Source organism: Liolophura sinensis, chromosome 5, assembly GCF_032854445.1.
Source record: "Liolophura sinensis isolate JHLJ2023 chromosome 5, CUHK_Ljap_v2, whole genome shotgun sequence".
Lineage (NCBI taxonomy): Eukaryota > Metazoa > Mollusca > Polyplacophora > Chitonida > Chitonidae > Liolophura > Liolophura sinensis.
Window position 1 is genome coordinate 7,862,358 of NC_088299.1, and position 25,806 is coordinate 7,888,163.

Genomic DNA, 25,806 nt, shown 5'->3' on the forward strand with positions numbered 1-25,806 from the left:
AATGAATCAATAACAAGAATATGAAAAGCTCATATGTACATACATGTAAATCTCTACATGAATACTGTTCTTACAAGATGTCTGATCAAGATTTTTCTAAAAAAAAAAAGAAAAAATGATTTTCGTGACATGGCATGTTAAACTGAAGGAACATCTTTCTTTTTTGGGTTTTTTTTGGGAGGGGGGGGTGTCCTCACAAGTAAGAGATGACAATCTTACATGTTTATTGATACAAACCGAATGGTATATGGCAATCACCAAGTCATATCTATCATATACAGAAGTAAAATGGGGTCCCTAAGCCAAGATGATCTTAGGACCGGTCATCATGAGAGGTCATTCAGTTATCCTCAGATATCTTATCTTCTCTGGTTGTAAGAGTACAGATACATGTAGGAAAATTTCCACATCTTGCAATAAATTTGACCGCATGTTCACTGATGTATACCATACTCATTGCTGTAGTATAATTTTGACACATGACGGTCCTTCATTTCTACATCCTCATTCGGAAATAATATAAAAAAAAAAAAAAGAATTCCAGCCTGTCAATCCATGCTGGACAAGACTCGATGCGCCCGGATGCAAATCCAGGTATGGCGGCTTTGGCATCTTCTCCTCAATTGTCGCCAGCACCGCTTTCATCAGCCTCATTCAGGAGGGCCTCCTCCTGAGCCTCGTCCAGGTGAATGTCATCTGCTCCATTCACGTCATCCAGGGGATCTTTGTCGGCCTCGGGAGCCTGTGATACCAGGAACAGAGATATAAAATGTTAAAGGCTATTAAAAAGTAACAATACTGTATTTCACCCCAAGTTTAGTATTTTTCAGTGGATATATTTTGTTTGGTTTTTACTGATTCACCTACTTCATTGGGCTACCTGAAGAGTTTTTAATAAAGTTAAAAAAAAAAACAAAAAAAAACTTTAGCCATCAAAAGTATCATTTAACGGTATATATGTGCTTCTGAAAATTCATTTTTACATACAAAACTTAAGGTGAAATACAATATTCCATCATGTTCAGTAAAACTTTTTTTTTTCATTGTTGTTTAACACAAAATCAAGAATTGAAGTTTTCACTTACATGATGGCAGTCAGTTTTATGGATGGAGAAAGGGATAAAACCACAGACATCTGACAATGAAGTTACTGCCCAGGGATAAACCATCGACATCTGACAATGAAGTCACTGCCCAGGGATAAACCACCGACATCTGACAATAAAGTCACTGCCCAGGGATAAACCACTGATATCTGACAATGAAGTCACTGCCCAGGGATAAACCACTGATATCTGACAATGAAGTCACTGCCCAGGGATAAACCACTGACATCTGACAATGAAGTTACTGCCCAGGGATAAACCATCGACATCTGACAATAAAGTTACTGCCCAGGGATAAACCACTGATATCTGACAATGAAGTCACTGCCCAGGGAAAAACCACCGACATCTGACAATGAAGTCACTGCCCAGGGATAAACCACTGACATCTGACAATGAAGTTACTGCCCAGGGAAAAACCAGCAACATCTGACAATGAAGTCACTGCCCAGGGATAACCCGACATCTGACAATGAAGTCCCTGCCCAGGGAAAAACCATCAACATCTGACAATGAATTCACTGCCCAGGGATAAACCACCGACATCTGACAAAGTCACTGCCCAGGGATAAACCACTGATATCTGACAATGAAGTCACTGCCCAGGGAAAAACCAGCAACATCTGACAATGAAATCACTGCCCAGGGATAAACCACTGACATCTGACAATGAAATCACTGCCCAGGGGTAAACCAGCGACATCTGACAATGAAGTCATTGCCCAGGGATAGACCACCGACATCGGACAATGAAGTTACTGTCAATGGGATAAACCACCGACATCTGACAATAAAGTCACTGCCCAAGGATAAACCACTGACATCTGCCAATGAAGTCACTGCCCAGGGATAACCCGACATCTAACAATGAAGTCCCTGCCCAGGGAAAAACCAGCGACATCTGACAATGAAGTCCCTGCCCAGGGAAAAACCAACGACATCTGACAATGAAGTCACTGCCCAGGGATAAACCACTGACATCTGACAATGAAGTCACTGCCCAGGGATAAACCACTGACATCTGACAATGAAGTCACTGCCCAGGGATAAACCACTGACATCTGACAATGAAGTCACTGCCCAGGGAAAAACCAGCGACATCTGACAATGAAGTCCCTGCCCAGGGAAAAACCAGCGACATCTGACAATAAAGTCCCTGCCCAGGGAAAAACCAACGACATCTGACAATGAAATCACTGCCCAGGGGTAAACCAGCGACATCTGACAATGAAGTCATTGCCCAGGGATAGACCACCGACATCGGACAATGAAGTTACTGTCAATGGGATAAACCACTGACATCTGACAATGAAGTCACTGCCCAGGGATAAACCACTGACATCTGACAATGAAGCCACTGCCCAGGGATAACCCGACATCTAACAATGAAGTCCCTGCCCAGGGAAAAACCAGCGACATCTGACAATGAAGTCACTGCCCAGAGATAAACCACCGACATCTGACAATGAAGTCACTGCCCAGGGATAAACCACTGATATCTGACAATGAAGTCACTGCCCAGGGATAACCCGACATCTAACAATGAAGTCCCTGCCCAGGGAAAAACCAACGACATCTAACAATGAAGTCCCTGCCCAGGGATAAACCAGCGACATCTGACAATAAAGTCACTGCCCAGGGATAACCCGACATCTAACAATGAAGTCCCTGCCCAGGGAAAAACCAGCGACATCTGACAATGAAGTCATTGCCCAGGGAAAAACCAACGACATCTGACAATGAAGTTACTGCCCAGGGATAAACCACTGACATCTGACAATGAAGTCCCTGCCCAGGGAAAAACCACTGATATCTGACAATGAAGTCACTGCCCAGGGAAAAACCACCGACATCTGACAATGAAGTCACTGCCCAGGGATAAACCACTGACATCTGACAATGAAGTTACTGCCCAGGGAAAAACCAGCAACATCTGACAATGAAGTCACTGCCCAGGGATAACCCGACATCTGACAATGAAGTCCCTGCCCAGGGAAAAACCATCAACATCTGACAATGAATTCACTGCCCAGGGATAAACCACCGACATCTGACAAAGTCACTGCCCAGGGATAAACCACTGATATCTGACAATGAAGTCACTGCCCAGGGAAAAACCAGCAACATCTGACAATGAAATCACTGCCCAGGGATAAACCACTGACATCTGACAATGAAATCACTGCCCAGGGGTAAACCAGCGACATCTGACAATGAAGTCATTGCCCAGGGATAGACCACCGACATCGGACAATGAAGTTACTGTCAATGGGATAAACCACCGACATCTGACAATAAAGTCACTGCCCAAGGATAAACCACTGACATCTGCCAATGAAGTCACTGCCCAGGGATAACCCGACATCTAACAATGAAGTCCCTGCCCAGGGAAAAACCAGCGACATCTGACAATGAAGTCCCTGCCCAGGGAAAAACCAACGACATCTGACAATGAAGTCACTGCCCAGGGATAAACCACTGACATCTGACAATGAAGTCACTGCCCAGGGATAAACCACTGACATCTGACAATGAAGTCACTGCCCAGGGATAAACCACTGACATCTGACAATGAAGTCACTGCCCAGGGAAAAACCAGCGACATCTGACAATGAAGTCCCTGCCCAGGGAAAAACCAGCGACATCTGACAATAAAGTCCCTGCCCAGGGAAAAACCAACGACATCTGACAATGAAATCACTGCCCAGGGGTAAACCAGCGACATCTGACAATGAAGTCATTGCCCAGGGATAGACCACCGTCATCGGACAATGAAGTTACTGTCAATGGGATAAACCACTGACATCTGACAATGAAGTCACTGCCCAGGGATAAACCACTGACATCTGACAATGAAGCCACTGCCCAGGGATAACCCGACATCTAACAATGAAGTCCCTGCCCAGGGAAAAACCAGCGACATCTGACAATGAAGTCACTGCCCAGAGATAAACCACCGACATCTGACAATGAAGTCACTGCCCAGGGATAAACCACTGATATCTGACAATGAAGTCACTGCCCAGGGATAACCCGACATCTAACAATGAAGTCCCTGCCCAGGGAAAAACCAACGACATCTAACAATGAAGTCCCTGCCCAGGGATAAACCAGCGACATCTGACAATAAAGTCACTGCCCAGGGATAACCCGACATCTAACAATGAAGTCCCTGCCCAGGGAAAAACCAGCGACATCTGACAATGAAGTCATTGCCCAGGGAAAAACCAACGACATCTGACAATGAAGTTACTGCCCAGGGATAAACCACTGACATCTGACAATGAAGTCCCTGCCCAGGGAAAAACCACTGATATCTGACAATGAAGTCACTGCCCAGAGATAAACCACCGACATCTGACAATGAAGTCACTGCCCAGGGATAAACCACTGACATCTGACAATGAAGTCCCTGCACAGGGCAAAACCACTGACATCTGACAATGAAGTCCCTGCCCAGGGAAAAACCAGCAACATCTGACAATGAAGTCACTGCCCAGGGATAAACCACTGACATCTGACAATGAAGTTACTGCCCAGGGATAAACCACTGACATCTGACAATGAAGTCCCTGCCCAGGGAAAAACCAGCGACATCTGACAATGAAGTCACTGCCCAGAGATAAACCACCTACATCTGACAATGAAGTCACTGCCCAGGGATAAACCAGCGACATCTGATGAAGTTACTGCCCAGGGATAAACCAGCGACATCTGACAATGAAGTCATTGCCCAGGGATAGACCACCGACATCTGACGATGAAGTTACTGCCCAGGGGTAAACCACCGACATCGGACAATGAAGTTACTGCCCAGGGATAACCTATCCATCTTCAGTAATTAACGACAGCCTTTCCCCATGAGCAACATGTGGAAAGCGAGTAATCTTCAATGATTCCCTGTTTAAGGGCGGTTTTGTGCCATTGAGATTGGAAGACAAGTGTCTTAATGATTTGGCTATGAAGTGTTTCTTGTACACCTACAGTAGCCCTGGAGGATCAAATGAAATCAGTTGGACTTTGCAAAATAACTGTTCTATACTTGTATGAATATAGGAATACTGGATCCAGCAGAGATATATTCAATTTGCTATCCCACTTTTCTGTAAACACTGATTTCTAAATTCTGCACAATACTAAAGCTAATATCAACATCGACCTAGTACTACTGAAGCCCTGGATACAGAGCACATTGCCCGAAGAGACCAGGGAGAAAAAATTCCTCCACGCCAGTTGAATCTGTACATTTATCATCCATCGTTATTTGTACGGATTTTCAACACAACACAAACTCCACGATGTACAACACACTTCACAATAACCTTACAAAAATATTCATAAATTCACACCAAGAGTTTGTTTCCCTGTATTTCTGCTGAGCCATTGTGTCAATAAGAGAGACAGTTCTTTATGGCATGTTTACTTTACCTCAGTTTTCGCCTTTACATCACCCTGGCTGGCAGATTGGGCCTAGTAATTGGAAACAAAGGAATGAATTACTAACATTGTCAAAGAACAGAACAGACAAAATAACTTTAAAAAAAAAAATAACTTAATATCAGAAACCCTTCCCCACGTACTTACACTTTGAAGTTTCTACAAAACACCAAACCTACAGTATGAAAATCTCATACATCTGAGTTTCTGAGCACACATTTGTTTCAGAATTGTCATTTTATCATTTTTATCGAACATCATTTAACAATTAACAAATGTGGTCCTCCTTCATGGTTACACATCTTGCCAACCCTAACATCTGTTGCAGTTTGGTTACACCTCCAGGACACCAATGTATAGTCCCTCCATGCTGTGAGCCTCACTGCATGACACATTGCAAGCATTTCTTTCCATCAATGCACATGTTACAGTAATGTAATCAGTCATTCTTGGAAAGCCCATTGCTGTAAGAAAAAATGGGCAGTGACATAGATGTTGAACAGTTTCTCTGAAGTTTAAATTTGACAGGTCACATGACTTGGCAGCTGATGAAAACAGCAAGTACGTCTGGTAAAAACTCTTAAAAAAGCTTAATATTGGTTGAATATACGATAAGTGGTTAAGCGATAAACTCTTGTTTTAATTTTGTGCACTCAAGTGAGTTGTTTCAGACAAATACTGCAGTCTTTTTTTTTTCGGAAATATACATGCTTGATTTATTGCCATATCTGCAAAAGAAAATTTTTTTCCTTTCGGGGAACACCTAAAAGCGGACATAACTAATAGCTTTTGAGCATATGGTTGAGCTTCAACTGCCTCCAAAACTAAGTTATTAACAGAAATGTTTTCGAAATGTACACTATGCCACCTTGTTTGTCAAGCACAATATTAAGACAGGCAATGAATACTGCCACTATAAACTTTCCTGAAGCAGCGTGCCTTCTGATTTCTAGCTTCGGGTCTGTCAATCATTATACTCAATTATTTACCAAGAAGCAAAATCTATACCTCAAATGAAATATGCTTCAATAGGCTTCTTCTAACGTGGTAGAGACAAGAAGTGAACAAACTTCAATGAGGCCTTCTGCAGATATAGCAGCATCACCAAAAATGCTTACACAATACCTTAATACAAACTTTTAATTCAAGTGCATGAAAAGTGGAAAACTATAACCAATAGAAATAAACACGAAATATTCCCCAATGTACTTTGTACACGTACCTAACGTTCGACGCTTATTAGGATTCAAGGGTTCAAAAATTTCCACATTAATATTACATTTGTAGCAAATTCTATTAACCTTTGCACAATTCTAGCAAGACCTTTAATACCGTGAAAATTGTTGAATGTTAAAAAATGTTTCAGAAAAAGTAGACAAAATTATACAGGATATATTTTCTACAGAATGAACATTTCCTGAACAGCTGTCAAGGGAAGTTGAAATCAATTGGAACACATCTTGAATGTATGTTCATCATCAGTTAAAAACCATGCATTTACATGAAATTTTTCAGCCAAAAGCGAGTCCAGAGCTGAAAGAAATGACTGCATCAAACAAATATTTAAAGCACAACACATATTTCAGACATTTTGATACAGAGTTTATCGTTTTTTAAAGACAACAATTGTTGTTGTGTTAAGTGGCTAAAGTGATAATGTCAACAAATGAATTCAACTTTTTTCCATTTTTTCTTTTAGACTACTGTATATCACTAGTGAAACTTCACACTATCAATGCTGCATTAGATTTTATTTCTTAGTTGATTGTTTGACAAAAAATAAATATAAGGCAAGAGCAAACTTCAAACAGAAACCAGTAAAAAAAAAACATAACTTGTGAAGTGATAAAAATTTAATTTCATTCCTTCAGATTTGAGCACCTCCCAATGAATGGAGGTGAAAATATTTCTTTTCTTTATTTTCTGGGAAATGATACTTAGAAGCTTCAAAGCTTAACTGTAAATTATGAACTACCAGTATAACTTCAAGAGATGGAGAATTTGTGTTTCATTAGATACATGTAATTCAAACTTAACAGCTTTGTTAAACTTTCAATATATATGGAACGGTTTCTTTCTATCCTATGTCCAATCGTCTTACTTATGAACCTCGAACGAAATTTCCCACAGGTATAATGGTAAAATTTTTAATTCAGTGTTCAACAGAAGAACATCATTAAAGTCTTCATTTATACACAGGGTTTGTACGCTTTAAACATTTCAAATTTTCAGTGCCTTTCCAGGCTCAAAATTTGCATTTTATAGGCTTCTAGAACAAATATTTTATGTAAAATAAATGTAAAATAACCTTATTTAGTTTAACTCTTGTCTTTCATTTATGCAAAGCAGTGTAATAAACAATTTCAAAGATGTGGGAAAATAAAGTGCACACTATGAACTGTAGACCAGGTTGAATCTGCGTTTCAATTTCAAGGTGTTTCCAGGTTTAATGACCAAAACCTCTGACCTGAAAGTTATTTTCAAATTCCAGGCTTTTCATGGTTTTAAAAGCCCTGTACGGACCCTTTGTACATCTAAAATGCAATGCTTCAATCCAACGAGGAAAGAATACCAACGAAGCAAAACAATATTTTTTTTTATACAAAATATTTTCTGTGGGATAAGTTGTGTATGAAAGAACAAAAGTTCAGATTGCAAAATAAGTAATTCGTTAAATAATGAAAAATAAAATAAAAAAAAAATCCAGATAAACTGGTAGCTTTATTTCCAAAGAGCGTACAATTACTACATTCGTTTGACGGTTAAAACGAAAGTTAAAAAAAATACAATTAAGAAGAAACTGTGGCTGCAAATCCTGAAGCGATGGATCAGAGTTGAAAAATAGAAAACTGCTGATCACTCTCTCTGTCACATCAGATTGACACTGAGTTTCATCACTAAGGAAGAAAGCCTTCTCCAGGGCTACATCTTAGAATGAAGCACACAAAATATGCTTGAAAAGTCTGAAAAATCTTTTTTTGTGATTTTCAAGCTTCTCTCTGCAAAATTCAAAATCTAAGCATGTCAAATGAAGCAAAACATACAACATAATAGTGTCAAACTCTGCAAAAGTTCTTTAATACAGATGTCATTTTCACGAAGTCATTTCTAATATTGTTTCTACTAAAAAAATTTTAAAATATACCTTTTTATAATTATATTCAATAAAAAAACATATCAATTCAAAAATAAAATTTTATACAAAATATTTACTTTAACAACAAAATCTCTCAGCAACTTCTCAGAAATCAAAATCTACTTGATTATTTTACAAACACACAAAAAAAATATTTAAAAAAAAATTGAATATTACTTAAATCAGCTGATAAAATTCTAATTACAAAGAAAAAGATAAATTTATCTTTCAAAAATTTTTGGACAATAAGTTTACTAATGAAAAAATGTGTAATGCCTAGGCAAAGCCTACCTGAGTAGAGGTTTTGTATATGTTGAGAGAATGCTCCCCTTGACAGTGCTGGACAAGATCCCAGGCATTCAAGAAGGTCAGAGAACAGTTCGCACAGTTAAGTGGGGATGGCTCTAGATCTACGGCAGCAACCACAAACAAAAACACTGATGATAAAAATCTCTCAAAAAATCGGCTGCGCCTTTGAGGCTAGCCAATCAACGAAGAACGCCAGGGTAGTTAGGGGGTATTTTTCAGATAAATAAAAAAATCTTGTTTCTGGATCTTTACCCAAAAGTCCCAAATGTCCCATATATAGTTAATTAAAAAAAATTCTTATTATTTATATTTTAAAAAAGTTTCTAAAGTTTCCTTTATTAAAAAGTCTCTAATGTTCCAGAGCAAATAAAAAAAAATTTCATCTGAAAAATCCTCAGGTTTAAAGCTAAAAAAAATAAGCCAAAACACCGAAAAATTGCAATAACAAGCATTTAAATATTGGTGACAAGCATTTACGTTTATTTTACTTATATTTGGATGGCACCGATATAAAGACTGAAAAAATAAGCTCTGACAGCAGTAAAACCTTGCAAATGACATTAACCAGTTTAAAACTTTGAGAAAGAAAAATATCTGTTGCTGGCACTAAACTAAATTTTACACATTTTCCATAGCTATTTTATGCCTTCTACTTCAAATGTTGATAAAAATTCTAGCTGTAATCACTTAATATTACTGGTGATCATAATTAATATATTCATTTTCAGGACTGAATTTTTTGTTTAGCGATGATTTGCATCTGTGTGATATGTCTCTGTCTTTACTCCTACCTTTATTACTAGGGGACTGACACTTGCAGTTTGTCTTGACCACACAGGCCACTTTCTTATGCATGGCCAATCTGTGGACATTTGGAAACATGGCACGACACCTTCCACATATCAATATATCCCCTGAAGCTGCAAATATAACAAAACAACAGAACAGTAAGGATTTCTGCGTTAACATGACTTAACAAGATTGTTTGCAAGTTATGGTAATTAAACTTGCATTTTTCCATCAATGAATTTAACATTCTGCAATTCTCCAAATCAGCTGAACAGATTTTACTCAACTGGTGCCAATATCAACATGAAATTGTCAGTACAGTGAAATACATTCATCATATTGCAGGTATTTGATACGATTTTAACTTTGGTACGAGTGACTCTTCAGTTTTCTCCAAAATATCACAGAATGAGGCGACCAGGATTTCAAATTTTGATCCTCAGCTTTGCAGGATACCTATACATTAGAAAACACAGGCTTTACTGTTGTACAAGTAGGACTGTGATGACTGTATTAGTACCCTCAGCAAACTGTCAAACTACTTTCCCTTGTGCATGCACACCATGATAGTGGTTTAATACAAGTCTTCTTCAACAAACATTGCCTGCGCTGAATGCCATACAAGCATTCTTCACTGCCTATTGTCGACATCAAAAAAACAGTGTATTTGTAACAGTGAAAGCAGGTTAGCAATGTACCCTTGAACAGCTGATTTCAGACATGAGTAACACAAGTTGCATATTTATTTTTTCTATTTGATTGTTGCTTAAAAGAAGAAAAAACACTAGATCAAATGAATATATGAATGGATAAAGTATCCCACATGAAATTTACAAAGCATAACTTTGTATTTTTGTGATGGTGCACAACCAAGATATCGCAGTTCAAAGTAAACAATAAACAAATTCAGTCACATTGCGACAGCAGAAAAAGCCACCATATTATTAGTTTTATTTATTTATTTATTTGATTGGTGTTTTACGCCGTACTCAAGAATATTTCACTTATACGACGGCAGCCAGCATTATGGTGGGTGGAAACCGGGCAAAGCCCGGGGGAAACCCACGACCATCCGCAGGTTACTGACCTTCCCACTTACGGCCGGAGAGGAAGCCAGCATGAGCTGGACTTGAACTCACAGCGACCCCATTGGTGAGAGGCTCCTGGGTCATTACGCTGCGCTAGCACGCTAACCGACTGAGCCTTATTAGTTTTAACTAATCAGGTGCTAGTTATTTCTATAACTCAATGATACATCTGTTGCCCTGTTTATTTCACCAAAACTTTAAAAATGTTTTTAACTGTATGTGCATTTAGTAAGAGTGACGCAATATCGTGACATTTTCAATTGCACTAAAAAGGTGCTTTCCATGGCCTCACAAGAATTTATTATTGGAAGTGCATTTACAGCTGTCAGTCAGGTCTGTTTCCACCCCTCTTCCAAAAAAACTGGAGTTATATTATTTGTTGTCTTTTCTTTTAATACCAATCATGCCATCACCATATGAAAGTCTAGTCACTCACATGTATTAAGAGCTGTGGAGCCAGCAACTTGCTTGGTCGCAGCTGTCTGTGGTTTGGATGTTTTGGAGACACTAGAGGTCATTGGTTTCTTGATCACTGCCTTCGTCGTAGTTGCCCCCGGGGTGCTGGAAGATATGGTAACCAAGGTCCGCTTCATGGACGGGTTGGTATCTGTACGAACCTTCTTATTCGGTGGTCCACTACCCTGCCAGGAAGGTTTGTTAGGCCCAGAAATTTGACGTGTATTACTGCAAAAACAAGCACAAATCAAAGACTGAAAACCTCACATTGAAGTGACCGAACTCGCAGAAGCATAAAAGGATCATAAAGGTATTAATTTATTTCTTATTTTATCATAGGCCCTATAATCATACCTTATAGGGCCAATTTCAAGTTTTTGGTGAAGTTCAATGAATTTCTCATCAGGGACACTTCACTGATGGCATCAACAGCGTCAATTTAAGGCCATTATGTTCTTCTGAAAGTGCACGGCTACATGCTGAACTTCAGGTGAAATACACCATATGAGAAGATGCAAAACAACCCTCCATGACCACAAAATTCCATATCACTTAAAGTGAGTGAGTGAGTGTTTGGGGTTTAACGTCATACTTAACAATTTTTCAGTCATATGACGACGAAGGAATCCTCAAAGTGTATGTAATGTGCCTCCTTGTTGCAGGACGGATTTCCACCGCTCTTTTTATCTAGTGCTGCTTCACTGAGACGGTTTACCAAAGGTAAGTAAGCCGCCCTGCCTGAGCCATTGTGGGTCAATCAGTCGTTACACTATTCCTTTAGTGCTGAACGCCTAGAAGCATGGCTTACTTATGCACCTTATAAGATGGTAATATCCAATAAGTTACATTTTCGAATGGTGAAAATCACTAACTTTTTCAGGACTACTTTTTTAAGGCGACAGTAATTTTATTTTGTGTTTTACAGACAAGCCAACACTAAAAAAAAACACAAATGTAATAAAAACAAAACTGTAAATTCCTTTTTTTGACTATATGTGATCTTGATGCTTTTATGATTTCCCTGTTTTTGAAGGCTGTCTGATCATGCATATAGGGTCTTCAGCAGGAAAATTGTTGTGACAGTCCAAAAACAAGAGAATGAAAACAAGGTATCCAGAGAATAGCAGTAGCTTGCCTGATTGATCAGTTTGTAAAACTGCATTATGTTCTAGTCATGTGATACATATGCAACCCTATTACTGGCCAAAAACATTAACCAAACTGGACAGCAACAGCATCTGATCTGCCTCTCACAACACCTTTTCTTACTTCGTAAAAGCGAGCCAAAAAGACTCATTCTTTAACTTGGTGTTGCCTAATGAAGAATTCATTATAGACTTACACTGCATTTCCAGCTCCTCTCTTCTGACCTCTGACATTGGCACCCTTGGGTTCACTGGCAACATTGGCATCTGCGGGGGAAACAAGGCACATGTTTTTGTTGTATGAGATAAGAGTACAATCTACAATGTCACGAATGAACAGTCACAGGTAATAAATACAACATAAGTTGTAAGGATTAATCATCATGTGACCTGCTATAACAAATTCGTCACAAACTCCGGATACTTGGGAAACATGTTATACACTGTAGCCTTGCTGTAGGCGCCGTTTTAGGGACAGGTTCCTGGGCACATTATAGACTACCTCGCACTATAATGAAATGACCTTGGGATCCAGGCTATCTTACAGGTCGTGATTTTGATACTGAACAAAGTTTTATCAATGCAAAATATGTTTTGTCAAATGCTTTCTCATTGTTAGTTTACTATAAACGTATGAGATTTTTTGTAACCTAAGGATTCAGGCATTTCAGTGCTGTCATATCCCTCTAGCTAACCTTGTATCGCATAATCACAAGTCTGACCTGATCTACAGAACCAGGTGCATGTTCTCCCCACGCGTAAATAATGCTGCAACAACATCACACTTGCGTTTGGAATCAAACTCTCTCGCAAGAAAATGTAAACAGTTACAACCGCTTCCATTATTCATAAAAAAATCCATTTCTCTTTGCTTATACTTTTGTAATATTCAAAAGCCTAAGCCTAAAATATCAACTAACACATGGATGACACACCAACAGTAGGAAATGAAGCTAATGATGTCACGTCATTTATGTTTATTTCTTGGTGAAAAATCTTTATTAGCTGTTCTCACATGAAAGTAAACAAAGATTTTTGTTGGACAAGATTTGAACCACGTTATATCCGAAAACAAGTTATATCTTGAAAACACGACAGTAGGTTTGGAGGCATTTTACACGTGAAACAATACTTTATTGGATTATAATTAAAAACATTTGTGTGGTGAAAGGAGTGGGAGGTGTTACGTGGATCTAAGCAGCTAGGGGGTAGGTGGAGTGGTTAATGGAGCCGCTAAATGTGTCACACCTTTGAGACAAACCTGCTTGATTCTGATTATGGTGAGCAGCCATGAATATGGCGTATCCGAATATTTCTCAACCAAAGAAAAACAAATCACAAAGGATAGTTGTGAAGACTACTGTTTGAGATTATATCTGAAAATGAAGTCTTTTTTTTATTATTCATCCAAGTTGTTTTCAATAATCCTAGGAAAAGCCAAACCAACAAACCTAATCGCATGTTTGCGTAGACTTTTCCATCCTCCAGGACAGCTGCGCGGCGAGCATCGCCTGGATTTGTGTACTGTACAAAGGCATACCCCTTGTGCATTGAGATTCCCGTGATCACACCATAGTTACAAAATATTCGCTCCACATCTTCCTTTGTCATAAGGTGTGTGTTGAGATTGCCCACAAACACGCGGCAATGAATCGAGTTTGGATCATTAGTCACATTGCCCACATCAGCTGCTGGCCCCAGGCCCATATTAGGTCCATGGTCTATTCTGCCATATCCTGGTCCATGGTCCATGCGGCCTGGGCCCATTCCACCTCCCATGCCAGCTGGTCCCATTCTGTGTCCTCCTGGTCCCATACCACCGCCAGGTCCCATGTTTGGCCGGTTTGGGCCCATTCTTGGTGGGAAGTTTGAACCATACTGAAACAAATGAATATATGAATGAATACATAATTGCACCCCGTTGCCATATCATGGCGAGAAGATGTTTAAATCAGATAACAGGACAAACTAAAACAATAAGTGAGGACCTACAGGCCATCCACTTTTTGAGGTGTGCTATCCCACTCCAACACCTTTGCACATCTGAAGTAAAATCTTGCTGTGCTAATAACACACAACATCTGACATACAGCAGGGGTCAAAATGAGATGAGGTTTGTAGACATTTTGTGCATTCACATTGAAAAAGACAAATCAAAGCATTAACAGACAGTCTTTTGACAACTTACATGGCTCTGTGTTGCTACCCTTGCACAAAGAGTGGCTCTCAGTTAATCAAAACGATTAACAAGTCAGAGTCATCTGATTTTTTTCCAATACTCGCATCAGCGAAATGAATCCCTTATGGTTTGTGGGACATAATTCTCCCTAATATTGAAAGTTAAAACTCCAATTTTCCCCAAACGACCTACGTCTGAACTTCATGATACAGCCGAACAGATAATTACAGTAGTACAAATCGCTCGTTGTAATCCTAGCTTATAATATTTCACTATAGCTGCATTGATTGTATTGTTTTATGATCTACTTGTTGTTTGGCAACTTTACTGTGAACCAACCTGAGTTAAAGAAGTAAATTTACACCAAGGTGAGCAATCTTTTTCATGAAAGATTTGTACACAGCACTTATACTTCAATAAACAACCAACAGCAGACTCGCTCATGAAAGCTTCAACACAAATCAAAAGTATGGGTAAAAGTTTTTTGATCGATGTTGGTTAGAATAAGAACAAGAATGAAACATATTTTAATATTTTTATAAAAGGGTTTTTGACAGTTTGTTACAGACAACTTCATGTAACTTCGGGTCTGTAATAAATCATTACTCATTCATTAAAAGCTGGAAGACTTGGGGAAGAATTTCCAAGTGTGTCAGTAAGTCAAATGTTTTCTAGTTTCTTAAACTAATGAAGGTATTTATACAAGTAAATGTTTCATAAATGCAACACAGGGTAACATTTCTTACTGAGGATTTCATTTTTGTGGTGTGCTAAGCCACAGGCAGTTGTAAAGACTAGGTTGCTCATTTTGTCAGTCAATGAGCCCCTCCTCAGATATTTATTGAGAAAAACTGGATCTTTAATGAGTGGCTGAGTGCTAGGAGTTTTTAAATGAATTGACTTCAATCTACCACATGACAGCAACCTGCAGTTGTAAAGACTAGGGTGACCCTACTGTTAGTAGGTATTACAACAAAATATTTAAATCCTCCTCTCGGTGCCTAAGATTTAATTCCTATCGTTTCTTCCTTTGTTGGGACATGTAGTGTAGCCCGTGTATGGTTTATAAACACAAACGCTCATGCAATACACACTGAGGAAACATGATACACACATTGACTTCCATGGCTGTTGATCAAGGGAACCCTCCCCTTAGAAAGTAAACTGTCAAAATGAAGTGTAAAGCGACACCCGTTTCCTGATTTGCCGACAAAACAAAAGGGCATAATCAAAATAGAAAAATCTATTGAGGGACCATGCATACTTCACCAAAAACCGAATAATCTCCATTACACTTATAGCTGTAAAATAAAGACAAACAGTGATAAGAATGTATGACCCCTAGAATAGTTTGGCATCTTTGATTCTGCACGGGGCAAAGACTCCCGACTTTCAATTTGGGATTGGTTTGAAGAGCCATAAGCTTGCATTCTGACTTTTAACGATGCACAGTGAGGATCTGTAATGCCTATTCTTAGTCAATGATCCCTTCTCTGATGCTCATTGTGAAAAGATGCTTCTGCAATGAATTGACATCACTTTACCACGTGACACCACCCTCGAGTTTAAAAATTCCTCAGCAACCTCAACTTCAAAACTTCAAAACTCCTGTATACTGTCCCACAGGCTTTCAGGGAACATCTGAAAAGTGAAATCCAAAGATTTCACCTCATGTGTTGTTGTTGTTATAGCCCTGTAAAAATGGTGCGCTCATATGTTCGCAAAAATATTACCTAAAAACAATGCAGTCAAGGTATGTTGGAAGCTAAGTCAATGTCACTTCAACAATTTAGGATAATTATGGACATAACTCACCATTCTAACGACGATACTCAAAAAAGGGAACACTAAAAAAAATGTTTTTTCCCTAAAACTCCCTCCTAAAACCGCATGCAACCAGAAGCGGAAGCTGCTCAGAATTTAGTGACATCTAGCGGCAGGATCGGTTGTTGGAAGGAAATATAACTCCACCGGCATTTCAACTGACATCTGTAAGCCCATGCGTATCTCGGCGGCATACAACAGACCTGTAGGTGTCTTCATATGTGGGGCACATTGTTATTTGTCATAATAATTAAAAAATGGGTATAATACGATGAATTATACTTTTATAATTTTACATAAAACAAATTAGCGTTGAAATAAGTTCATAAAATCTGTACCTGAAAGTTCATGTTAACTGATCCCGCCGATATACTCCATCAAGTGCTACTTATTAGTATATTATTCCTCCTGAAAGTTATTGTGCAACATGCTAGGCCTACTGAATGACTTATATTATTAGCGTGGTATTTACTTATTTGATAGGTTACGATTTACGCCGTACTCAAGAATATTTCACTTAGTCGACGGTGCCCAGTATTATGGCGGGAGGAAAGAGAGCGGGAGGAAATCCACGCCCACCCACGTGTTGCTGGCAGACTTTGAAATCCACGACCACACACGTGTTGCTGGCAGACTTTGAATTCACAGCAACAGGAAACACTTAGCTATTTCTAAATATTGAGGTTTTAGGATGTGGTCTAATACTTACGTATAAGTACAGGTAGGCCTGCATGTGTATCGCAGCTTTCTTCTTGGGTGTGAAAATGGCTTAAAGCTACAGCGTTCAATCCGGAATTCAATAGCCCGTTGGTTCCCGCGTTCCCAGTATAATCATTTATGACCGGTCGCCGTCGTAAAAATGAAATATTCTAGAGTACGGCGTAAAACACCTATTAAATAAATAAAAAAATAATTCAAATGTTGCTTTTAAACTATTTTTTAAGTAAACATATTTTAACCACTGACACTGTACGCAGTGTTAACATCATTGAAACGAAATATATCAAGCACGCTACTCGTAAGTGTATTTCTGTTAAAGATAAAATTCAGTACATATATCGTACATCTATACTAACCTAATCTGTATACATCCTTGAGTATACAGTATACATATACAGCACCTTGTAGACCACGGAAGTGAATGAACAAGTATGTCCTTATTGATCTATGAAGTCCAAAATATAGCCATAGTTATATTTTATCACTGGCTATATTAGTGAGCCCATAGTTATGAGTTCATAGATAAATGGATAAATCAGTGCCGTCCCGTCTTTTTACAACAGAAAGGTTGATCCTTTCCTGTAGGCTTAATCCTTTCTACATATACTTCTATGTCTATACTTCTACACAAGTCTCCCATTGTTAATTCTCACGCAATGGGAAAGCGGAATATGTTTTTTAATCCAGTGAGGTGGCGGTAATGTGAAGCAGAACCGTGATCCATTGTTATGTCAAAATGTCACCGTGGCGCAACGTTAATTATTTATTTGATTGGTGTTACGCCGTACTCAAGAATGTTTCACTTAAACGACGGCGGCCAGCATTATGGTGGGAGGAAACCGGGCAGAGCCGGGGTGAAACCCACGACCATCCTGGGCTAGCGCGCTAACCGACTAAGCCACGCATCCCCCCCCCCCCCCCCAACGTGGCGGAACGTCTACAATGTTACAATGTAATAGTTTCTGTTGTAACGCCTTCCTGTCTTTATTGGAACGTCATAATAATCAGTTAATCGGTTGACGTCAATAAAATTGTTGGATTAAGGCCAATTTCCACTGCACGCCGCGCCGCAAAATCCTCACAGCGCGCCGCAAAGTCACGCCGCACGGGCAATTCCACTGCGCGCCGCGTTGCACATCCGAACGTCCCCAACGACAAACGAGCAGATTGTTGAAACAAGATGACTTGCCACCACCAAGCATAGCAACCGCGACGCTGCTGATGACGACTCAGAAGGAGACTTGCTTCTTTCGCTTACTGTGGCAACGCGACAGCAGAAATGCAGGAAACTAATTTTTAACAGCCACATTTCTTTTCTGTTTACACACGGCTTGGAAATAGAAACAAAGCTATCGAGCGGCGCCGCACAACAGGATGCGGCGCCGTATCGGAGTTGCGCCGCGTACAGTGGAAATGGTTATACATTACAAGTAGTGTTCCATTTTTTGACGTTGCGTCGTGCAGCGTGCGTCGCGGTGTACAGTGGAAATTGGCCTTTATACGTTTGTTAGGCTGACTAACTACAAACAGACGACAGGAGACGGCATGTAGTGGACTCAAATGTTGACTAGTAAAGTGCCTGGATCAGGCGTACAGAGCTAGGTGTATATTCCCACCTACATGTATTGGAGTGAGTGAGTGTGTGCTTGGAGGTTTAACGTCGTACTTAACAATTTTTCAGTCATACGACAATGAAGGAGTCCTTAGAGTGTATGTGATGCGCCTCCTTGCGGCTCTTTTGTCTAGTGCTGCTTTATTAAGACGACTTACGGAAAGGAAGTAATTAAAGCCAACCCGCCCAAGCCATTATATTGATACGGGTCAACCAGTTGTTGCACTATCCCCTTAATGCTGAACCTCAAGCGAGGAAGTTCAACTTCCTTTTTCCTTTTTTAAGGGCTTAGGTGTGACCCGACCTAGGATTGACCCTGGATCTACCGCCCCCTAAGCAGACACTCTACCCAACTGTGCTACCGGGGCCGGTTTAAATGTAATGGAGCCGCGGGTATGCGTACATATGTAACATGTAACACTTATGGGTATGTAACCCTACAAAAAGGGGGTTGTACAGGTCCCCATTGACTGATGTCAAACGTTCCTTTGCCAGGTCACTATAATGACGTCACAATAAGACAGGACGACCTTCACTAGAAACTATATACTAGTATACACTGTAACATGAAAATTCAAGGTTCTACTTCACATATAACGCCACCTCGTAGCATTAAAAATATTCAACCTGTCCATTGTTACGTTCAGTTCTAACTTCAAGTTACGTCTGTGGACTGAGTGAAAGCTAACGTAAGCTGACTGGCCAATTTTCACAACGTGGTGGAGACAATCAGATCACGTGGCCTGTTTGACAAGGCACACAGTTGCCACGGGAGCATTTACGGATGTTGACTGAACTACAATCATGAGACAGAAATAATTAGTTAAGATGGGATGTGTAATTTCTAAAAGGAAGAGGAATCGGGTTGCCCCTTTGGAGGAAGACGTCGTGTCTTCAGAAGGTGAAGTTACTGTGGTGGAGACGATTTACTTGCCCCTCGCCCTCCAGCCAGCCCTTGAAGAGCCCCGCAAGAGGGAGTCGGAGCAAGAGGTGCTGAAGAAACTCAAAGAAGATGGAGTCTTAAGATCTGAGACTCTTATAGAAAAAGACAATGGTAGTGTGGCGTTTTTCGTCTCACTGGATGGAAACCCCTACCCGTCATGGAAGCCTCGGCTCCTGGAGCCCATTGAGCTGAAATATGAGCGGGACAAAATAAAAGCTGATCTTGACAAGCGAATGTCAAATGCCTGCCGACTGAGGAAGGACACATTGCGACGAGTGAAGAGGAAGGCCCGCATCGCATCTGCAAGGCAGAGGCAAGCCGTGGCCAAAAGAGAAAAGACTGAAGAAGAACAAAGGAGGATTTACAAAGAAAGGTTAGAAATAAAAATGGAGAGAGCTGCTAGAAAACGCCAGCAGTCCCGCCAGGGTCATAGAAAGACAGATGGCGGGAATGACAGAGAGAAAGGAGACTGATGTGGCATGTGAAAATGAAAATGCGTGTGGAGAGACTATGATGGAATTTGGTCATGGAGACAGTGGATTAGGTGATAATGCAATATCATGTGGGTGCGAAGAAACGAAATCAGGGCATTTGGTGTGGATGTGGAGCAAGGATGCGGGTGTGAAATTTGGAAATTTGCCAATTTGGTGTGGACGTGGAGCAAGGATGCCGGTGTGACGTAAGGACAGTGGGTTTGGATGTGAAACCGGGACACGTCGTGCGGATCTGTAGCAAAGAGAGCGGATTTGTAGTCATTACAGTGAGCGTGAATGGAGCCAGGACATATTGTGTGGATGTGCAGCAAAGAGAGCGGATGTATAGTCAGGACAGTGAGTGTAAATGTGGAGCCAGGACACATTGTGTGGATGTGGAGCAAAGAGATTAGATGTGTAGTCAGGACAGTGAGTGTAAATGTGGAGCCAGGACACATTGTGTGGATGTGGGGCAAAGAGAGTGGATGTGTAGTCAGGACAGTGAGTGTAAATGTGGAGCCAGGACACATTGTGTGGATGTGGAGCAAAGAGAGTGGATGTGTAGTCAGGACAGTGAGTGTAAATGTGGAGCCAGGACACATTGTGTGGATGTGGAGCAAAGAGAGTGAATGTGTAGTCAGGACAGTGAGTGTAAATGTGGAGCCAGGACACATTGTGTGGATGTGGGGCAAAGAGAGCGGATGTTTAGTCAGAGCAATGACTGTGAATGGAGCCAGGACACTGTGTGGATGTGGAGCAAAGAGAGTGGATGTGTAGTCAGGACAGTGAGTGTAAATGTCGAGCAAGGACACATTGTGTGGATGTGGGGCAAAGAGAGCGGATGTTTAGTCAGAACAATGACTGTGAATGGAGCCAGGACACATTGTGTGGATGTGGGGCAAAAAGAGTGGATGTGTAGTCAGGACAGTGAGTGTAAATGTGGAGCCAGGACACATTGTGTGGATGTGGAGCAAAGAGAGTGGATGTGTAGTCAGGACAGTGAGTGTAAATGTGGAGCCAGGACACATTGTGTGGATGTGGGGCAAAGAGAGTGGATGTGTAGTCAGAACAATGAGTGTGAATGGAGCCAGGACACATAGTTCGAAATCAGAATAGCGGATATGGAGTGACGTCAACGGGTATAGGGAGATAACCTCTGTGGGCGTGCATGGATGTGAAGATCCATAGATCTGGATGTTGACTAATGAAAATAGATATTAGTTCGGAGTGAGGCTGGGAGTTATCCATGTAATTTAAAAAACCGAAAAATTGTGTATTATTAAGGTGTATTGTTTTTATGAAACTTTGATCCACCATCCAACTCAATGACAAAGATTAGTGGGTGGTTGTGAGCTGGTGCGGTTGATGTTTCTTAGAGTAAAATAATGGAGTAGAACGTACATACATTCGATGGATCTAAAAACGAAATGTATAACGCAAAATTATAGCATATTTTAATGGCTTGATTAAAACATATATGCATTGTCTTATTTGATAGTTTTCAGTATTGAAATGTTAATGCGTATATATACCGCGAATGAAAAGATTCACGTGCTGTATAAAACACAACACATCCACATGTGCAAAGGGAATACACTACAATGTAATGTTTTAAGCTGTTAAAGTTCATATATTTTAAACTCGTTTTCTTTTCTTTTTATTTTCTTCATGTATTATCGTCCAGATGGTTGACATGCAGTGGTAGTATATTAACACCTTCCGACGGTATATAAAAATATTGCTTGAGGCCTCATAAAATTTTCGAGATGTAGCGCGGTACAGCCATCTTCTACATTAAGATACTCCCGTACATGTTCTTGTTATTTATGCCTTATAACATTCCTTTTAAACCGGTACTATATTTATATAACATTTATGAATACACAGTGTAAGAGAACATAGGGTGCACATGTGAGCCTCAGTCCCTACCGTCGACTTTGGAGCATTCAGACTTGAGGGGTAAGGGCGGAGTTGAACTATACGACACATCAGAGTCGACTTCGATTTCGACCTTCATCATGTAAATCATAATTTCCTTCATCTAAAATGATCCCATGTCACCACCTGAGCACTTGCTGTAGGTACCGATGGTTGATCTTAGATCAAAATTATTACATCTGATATGACTTTTACCACGAGCGGATTTCGACCCACAAAATGATTTTAACATGAAAGTCTCATTTAATGTGGCAACAATACAGACAACGTAATCTTCATGAATGAGTCCTCCGCCATGCTCGTGATATATATCACTGGCCAGTCCGAATTGAAAAGCATATTGAGAGCATCACGTGATCTACATGATATTCCCTTTACAAAGATCTACAGAGCTTTACATTTGATTCTCGCTCGGCATGATATAGACTACACTGTGGTAACTGAGCTTGAATGAGATCAAGTTATTGTGAATTCATTAAAACTTTTAAATGAGCAATGTTGATAAATATCCTTCCCTGGTTTGATCCGTAGCAAAATTGGTAGACAGCGGCCTCCGTGGCCGAATTTGATGTGCCTGATAGCGCGGCACAATGTGTCCGGAGCCTCTCACCAGTGCCGTCGCTGTGACTTTTCAGCAACCTACGGTTTCCTCTCACCATTATGCTGGCCGCCGACGAATAGGTGAGATATTCTTGAGACCAGCGTAAAACACCAATCAAATAAGTAATTAAAATAATGGATAGGTAATTAATTTAGGCTGCTGGATGGCCTAGTGCAGTATCCAGTGACTGGGTGTTGGGTGTCGCATCTGGTGTCTCCGGCATGGTATTCCAGTGAGGCACCAGTATGTGTGTACGAACAGACCTATATTACTAGAGCTGAAATAAAGTTGAAAGCGATGCAATAAACAACGAACAAAACGGGAAGGTAAATAAATAAGTAGATTTTAATAAAAGTAATCTTAGCCAACTGTTAGCGACAGCTTCGCAGTGCCCATGGTAGGAACTGGTGTATTATGCTTAACGAACAGATTACTTATGGATAGCAAATTTCTTTTCATTTAGTGCCGGTGACGTTTCCACTTAGCTTGAAGAATTGTTTTCACACTATGGAAACAGTTTATAACGATTATTAAGGCTGTCCCATAATACAACCGTGGATTAATGTCAGACAGATGAGAGCTAATTGCCAATCACTGCCCAGGTAGTCTTTCACTGGTAGTGACCACGATTTAAAGGTCAGAAATCTTTTCTCAGCTAATCCTTGTCACCATCCCTTACAGCAGGAGAACTAGCGACCAGATTTACAGAAATTACGAAGAGGGTTACTTAAATGCACTAAGTCTTCTCCAAAGGTCAGAGGTTTACTCCAGGCCCGGGGTCAGAGAGTAACCTTAGACTTAAGTCAAAATTTCATATTACTTTAAAATTGTTGTAACCTGTAACACGATCAAAATATTGGTTCACAACGTAAATTCTGGGTAAGTCACCGTGGAACAAATTTTAGCTAAAATGACGGAAAGGAACATACCAAGCTTAATGATTGAAATTTTGACATAAGCCTAAGATCGCTTCGTGACCCCGGGGCCAGCCACACGATTTCTCTCAGTCATAAATCTGACCGCCGCCAGCATTTATTTTCAGCACGACGTTAGTATAAATAAATAAATAAACAAATAAACCAAATAAATACTCTGTTCTCTGCACCCACAGAATGTGTCTACTAGATAACCAGATAGTTGTAAGTGCAAGTAAAAAAGTAGTAAAAATGTTTTCTGTCATAAATAAAGTAGATCGAAAAACTCATAGTTGGAGTGTAAATAAATGAAATGAAATAAATATGCAATTTTGACCGTGGATGATACACCTGTCAAAGATGATTTATCATGACTTCATCACCGCTAAGAGAGATCACTAAAATCCTCAGACTAATTAATTACTCTTAACAGCTTACCTGTTGCCACCTTTACTTGACTACTATACTCACCTGTTGTAAACACCTCTGTTCATTGTTTCTCACATGTAGCCTTGCGAAAAATGCCTCCATTGATTGTTTCTCACTTACAAATCCGTTAGAATCTACCTGGAGAGTTACCACCCCTTGCTGATTAGTCCTCAGCCGTTCCGCAGTAAATTTTTGTTTCAACATCAATAATTATATTGCAAGTTTGTTCAATGATATTGTTTTAACAACGTTTTTAGGGGCTGTGTGGAAACGCCACCAGCAATAAATGACTAAATAAATAAATAAATATTTTTTTTTTTATTTCTTTGCTGTGTTAACGCCATACTCAAGAGAGAGTTTTTTCCCTTATACAATGGTGGTAATTGTTATGGGTCCTCTATCGGTTTCCCCACATTGCTAATAAGGGGCAGCATTTCTGTGGACCTAGTAGTCATGAATATGTTACATAGCTGATCAAAGATATATTACGTTCTTCCCAACTTGGTTTTCAGAAACACAAATCAGTACTCTTTCATTCACTAACCTTCTTGAAATCGGTATTTCAGAGTTTGCTGTCCGATACAGGCCAGAGCTATGCGCTACAAAGACAATTTTCCTTTAATCCTATCATAAGTCTGGCATCATGTTACCTATTTATTGTAAATAATACCCTAACGTCACAATGAATGCAAATGTATTTGTCGAAAGTCAAACTTCGCAATACTGCCATTTTAGATACGAGTCGGCGTCCGTTAAAAAGATAAACTCGTGGAACGTTTGGTTTGATTGCACTATTCAGAGCGATTGACAACTTCTGTGAGAGTCTTAACTTTATTTATTATTTTAATAATGAAGAGAATAAGTAACTTATTTGAGAAAAGTAGACGGTAATAATTTTGGTCCACACTAAAAAGGGAGACAGATGATTCGAAAATAACAATTTGCGAATGTTGGATGCAGTCCGACTGGATGCGTTGGTTATATTTGGGTTAATTGTGACGATGTGTTCTTTATTATTAAAAATATTTTTTCTCGAGTAATGAGGTAATGTGAATTCAGAGTTACTCACAAACTGTTTACGCGCGAACAACTTTAACAGCGCAGGCAACATTCAAGATGGTCAATGTGGAAAATGAACGGGAAACACGACTAACCAAACCCGGACTTAGTTATACAGCCTTTAAATGCTTGGCCTTTGCTAGGTATACCTTACAACGGGTGTGGGTTTCCTTCACCCACAAACCTGCGTAAGCCACCTCTTATAAGTGGAAAAATCTTATGTGAGGTGTTAAGCGAAAATAAATACAGAAATAACATATGAATAAAAAACGCGAACGATGTAATTTGCTTTGAAAAGGGACATGCGTTTATAAAGCCCTATATCCTTTCCGGTCGTACGTCTATGGTTATACCTGGATTCTAATTTCTGCTTGAATGTGATGCAATTCCCATGGATAAGTTGATTGTTTGCTTGTTTGATATTTGGACTGCTTGATCATACCTGGATTTTAATTTCTGCTTGAAGGGGCCTCCGTGGCTCAGTTGATTAGCGCGCTAGTGCAGCGTAATGACCTCTCACCAATGCGGTCGCTGTGAGTTCAAGTCCAGCTGATGCTGGCTCCCTCTCCGGCGTAAGCAACCTGCGGAGGGCCGTGGGTTTCCCACGGGCTCTGCCCGGTTTCCTCGCACCATAATGCTAGCCACCGT

General features: G+C 40.0%; 1 protein-coding gene across 1 annotated transcript; it reads right to left on the reverse strand.

The window, feature by feature from the left end:
• Nucleotides 1–157: 157 nt before the first annotated feature.
• Nucleotides 158–16,532, reverse strand: LOC135465703 (heterogeneous nuclear ribonucleoproteins C1/C2-like). The gene is made up of 8 exons (XM_064743016.1): nt 16,461–16,532; nt 13,918–14,344; nt 12,664–12,733; nt 11,302–11,549; nt 9,780–9,908; nt 8,971–9,089; nt 5,535–5,576; nt 158–742 (listed from the first exon to the last, which is right to left on the reverse strand). The coding sequence occupies exons 1-8, from the start codon at nt 16,461–16,463 to the stop codon at nt 620–622; spliced, it is 1,161 nt and encodes a 386-aa protein (XP_064599086.1). The 5' UTR covers nt 16,464–16,532; the 3' UTR covers nt 158–619.
• Between the last annotated feature and the right edge of the window lie 9,274 nt (nt 16,533–25,806).

Excerpts from the sequence above, each read along its gene's own strand:
- LOC135465703 (XM_064743016.1), bottom strand. Across the intron at positions 12,734-13,917 it reads CTACGCAAACATGCGATTAG|ATGCCAATGTTGCCAGTGAA; the intron begins GTTTGTTGGTTT and ends TTTCCCCCGCAG. Across the intron at positions 11,550-12,663 it reads AGAGGAGCTGGAAATGCAGT|TAATACACGTCAAATTTCTG; the intron begins GTAAGTCTATAA and ends TTGTTTTTGCAG.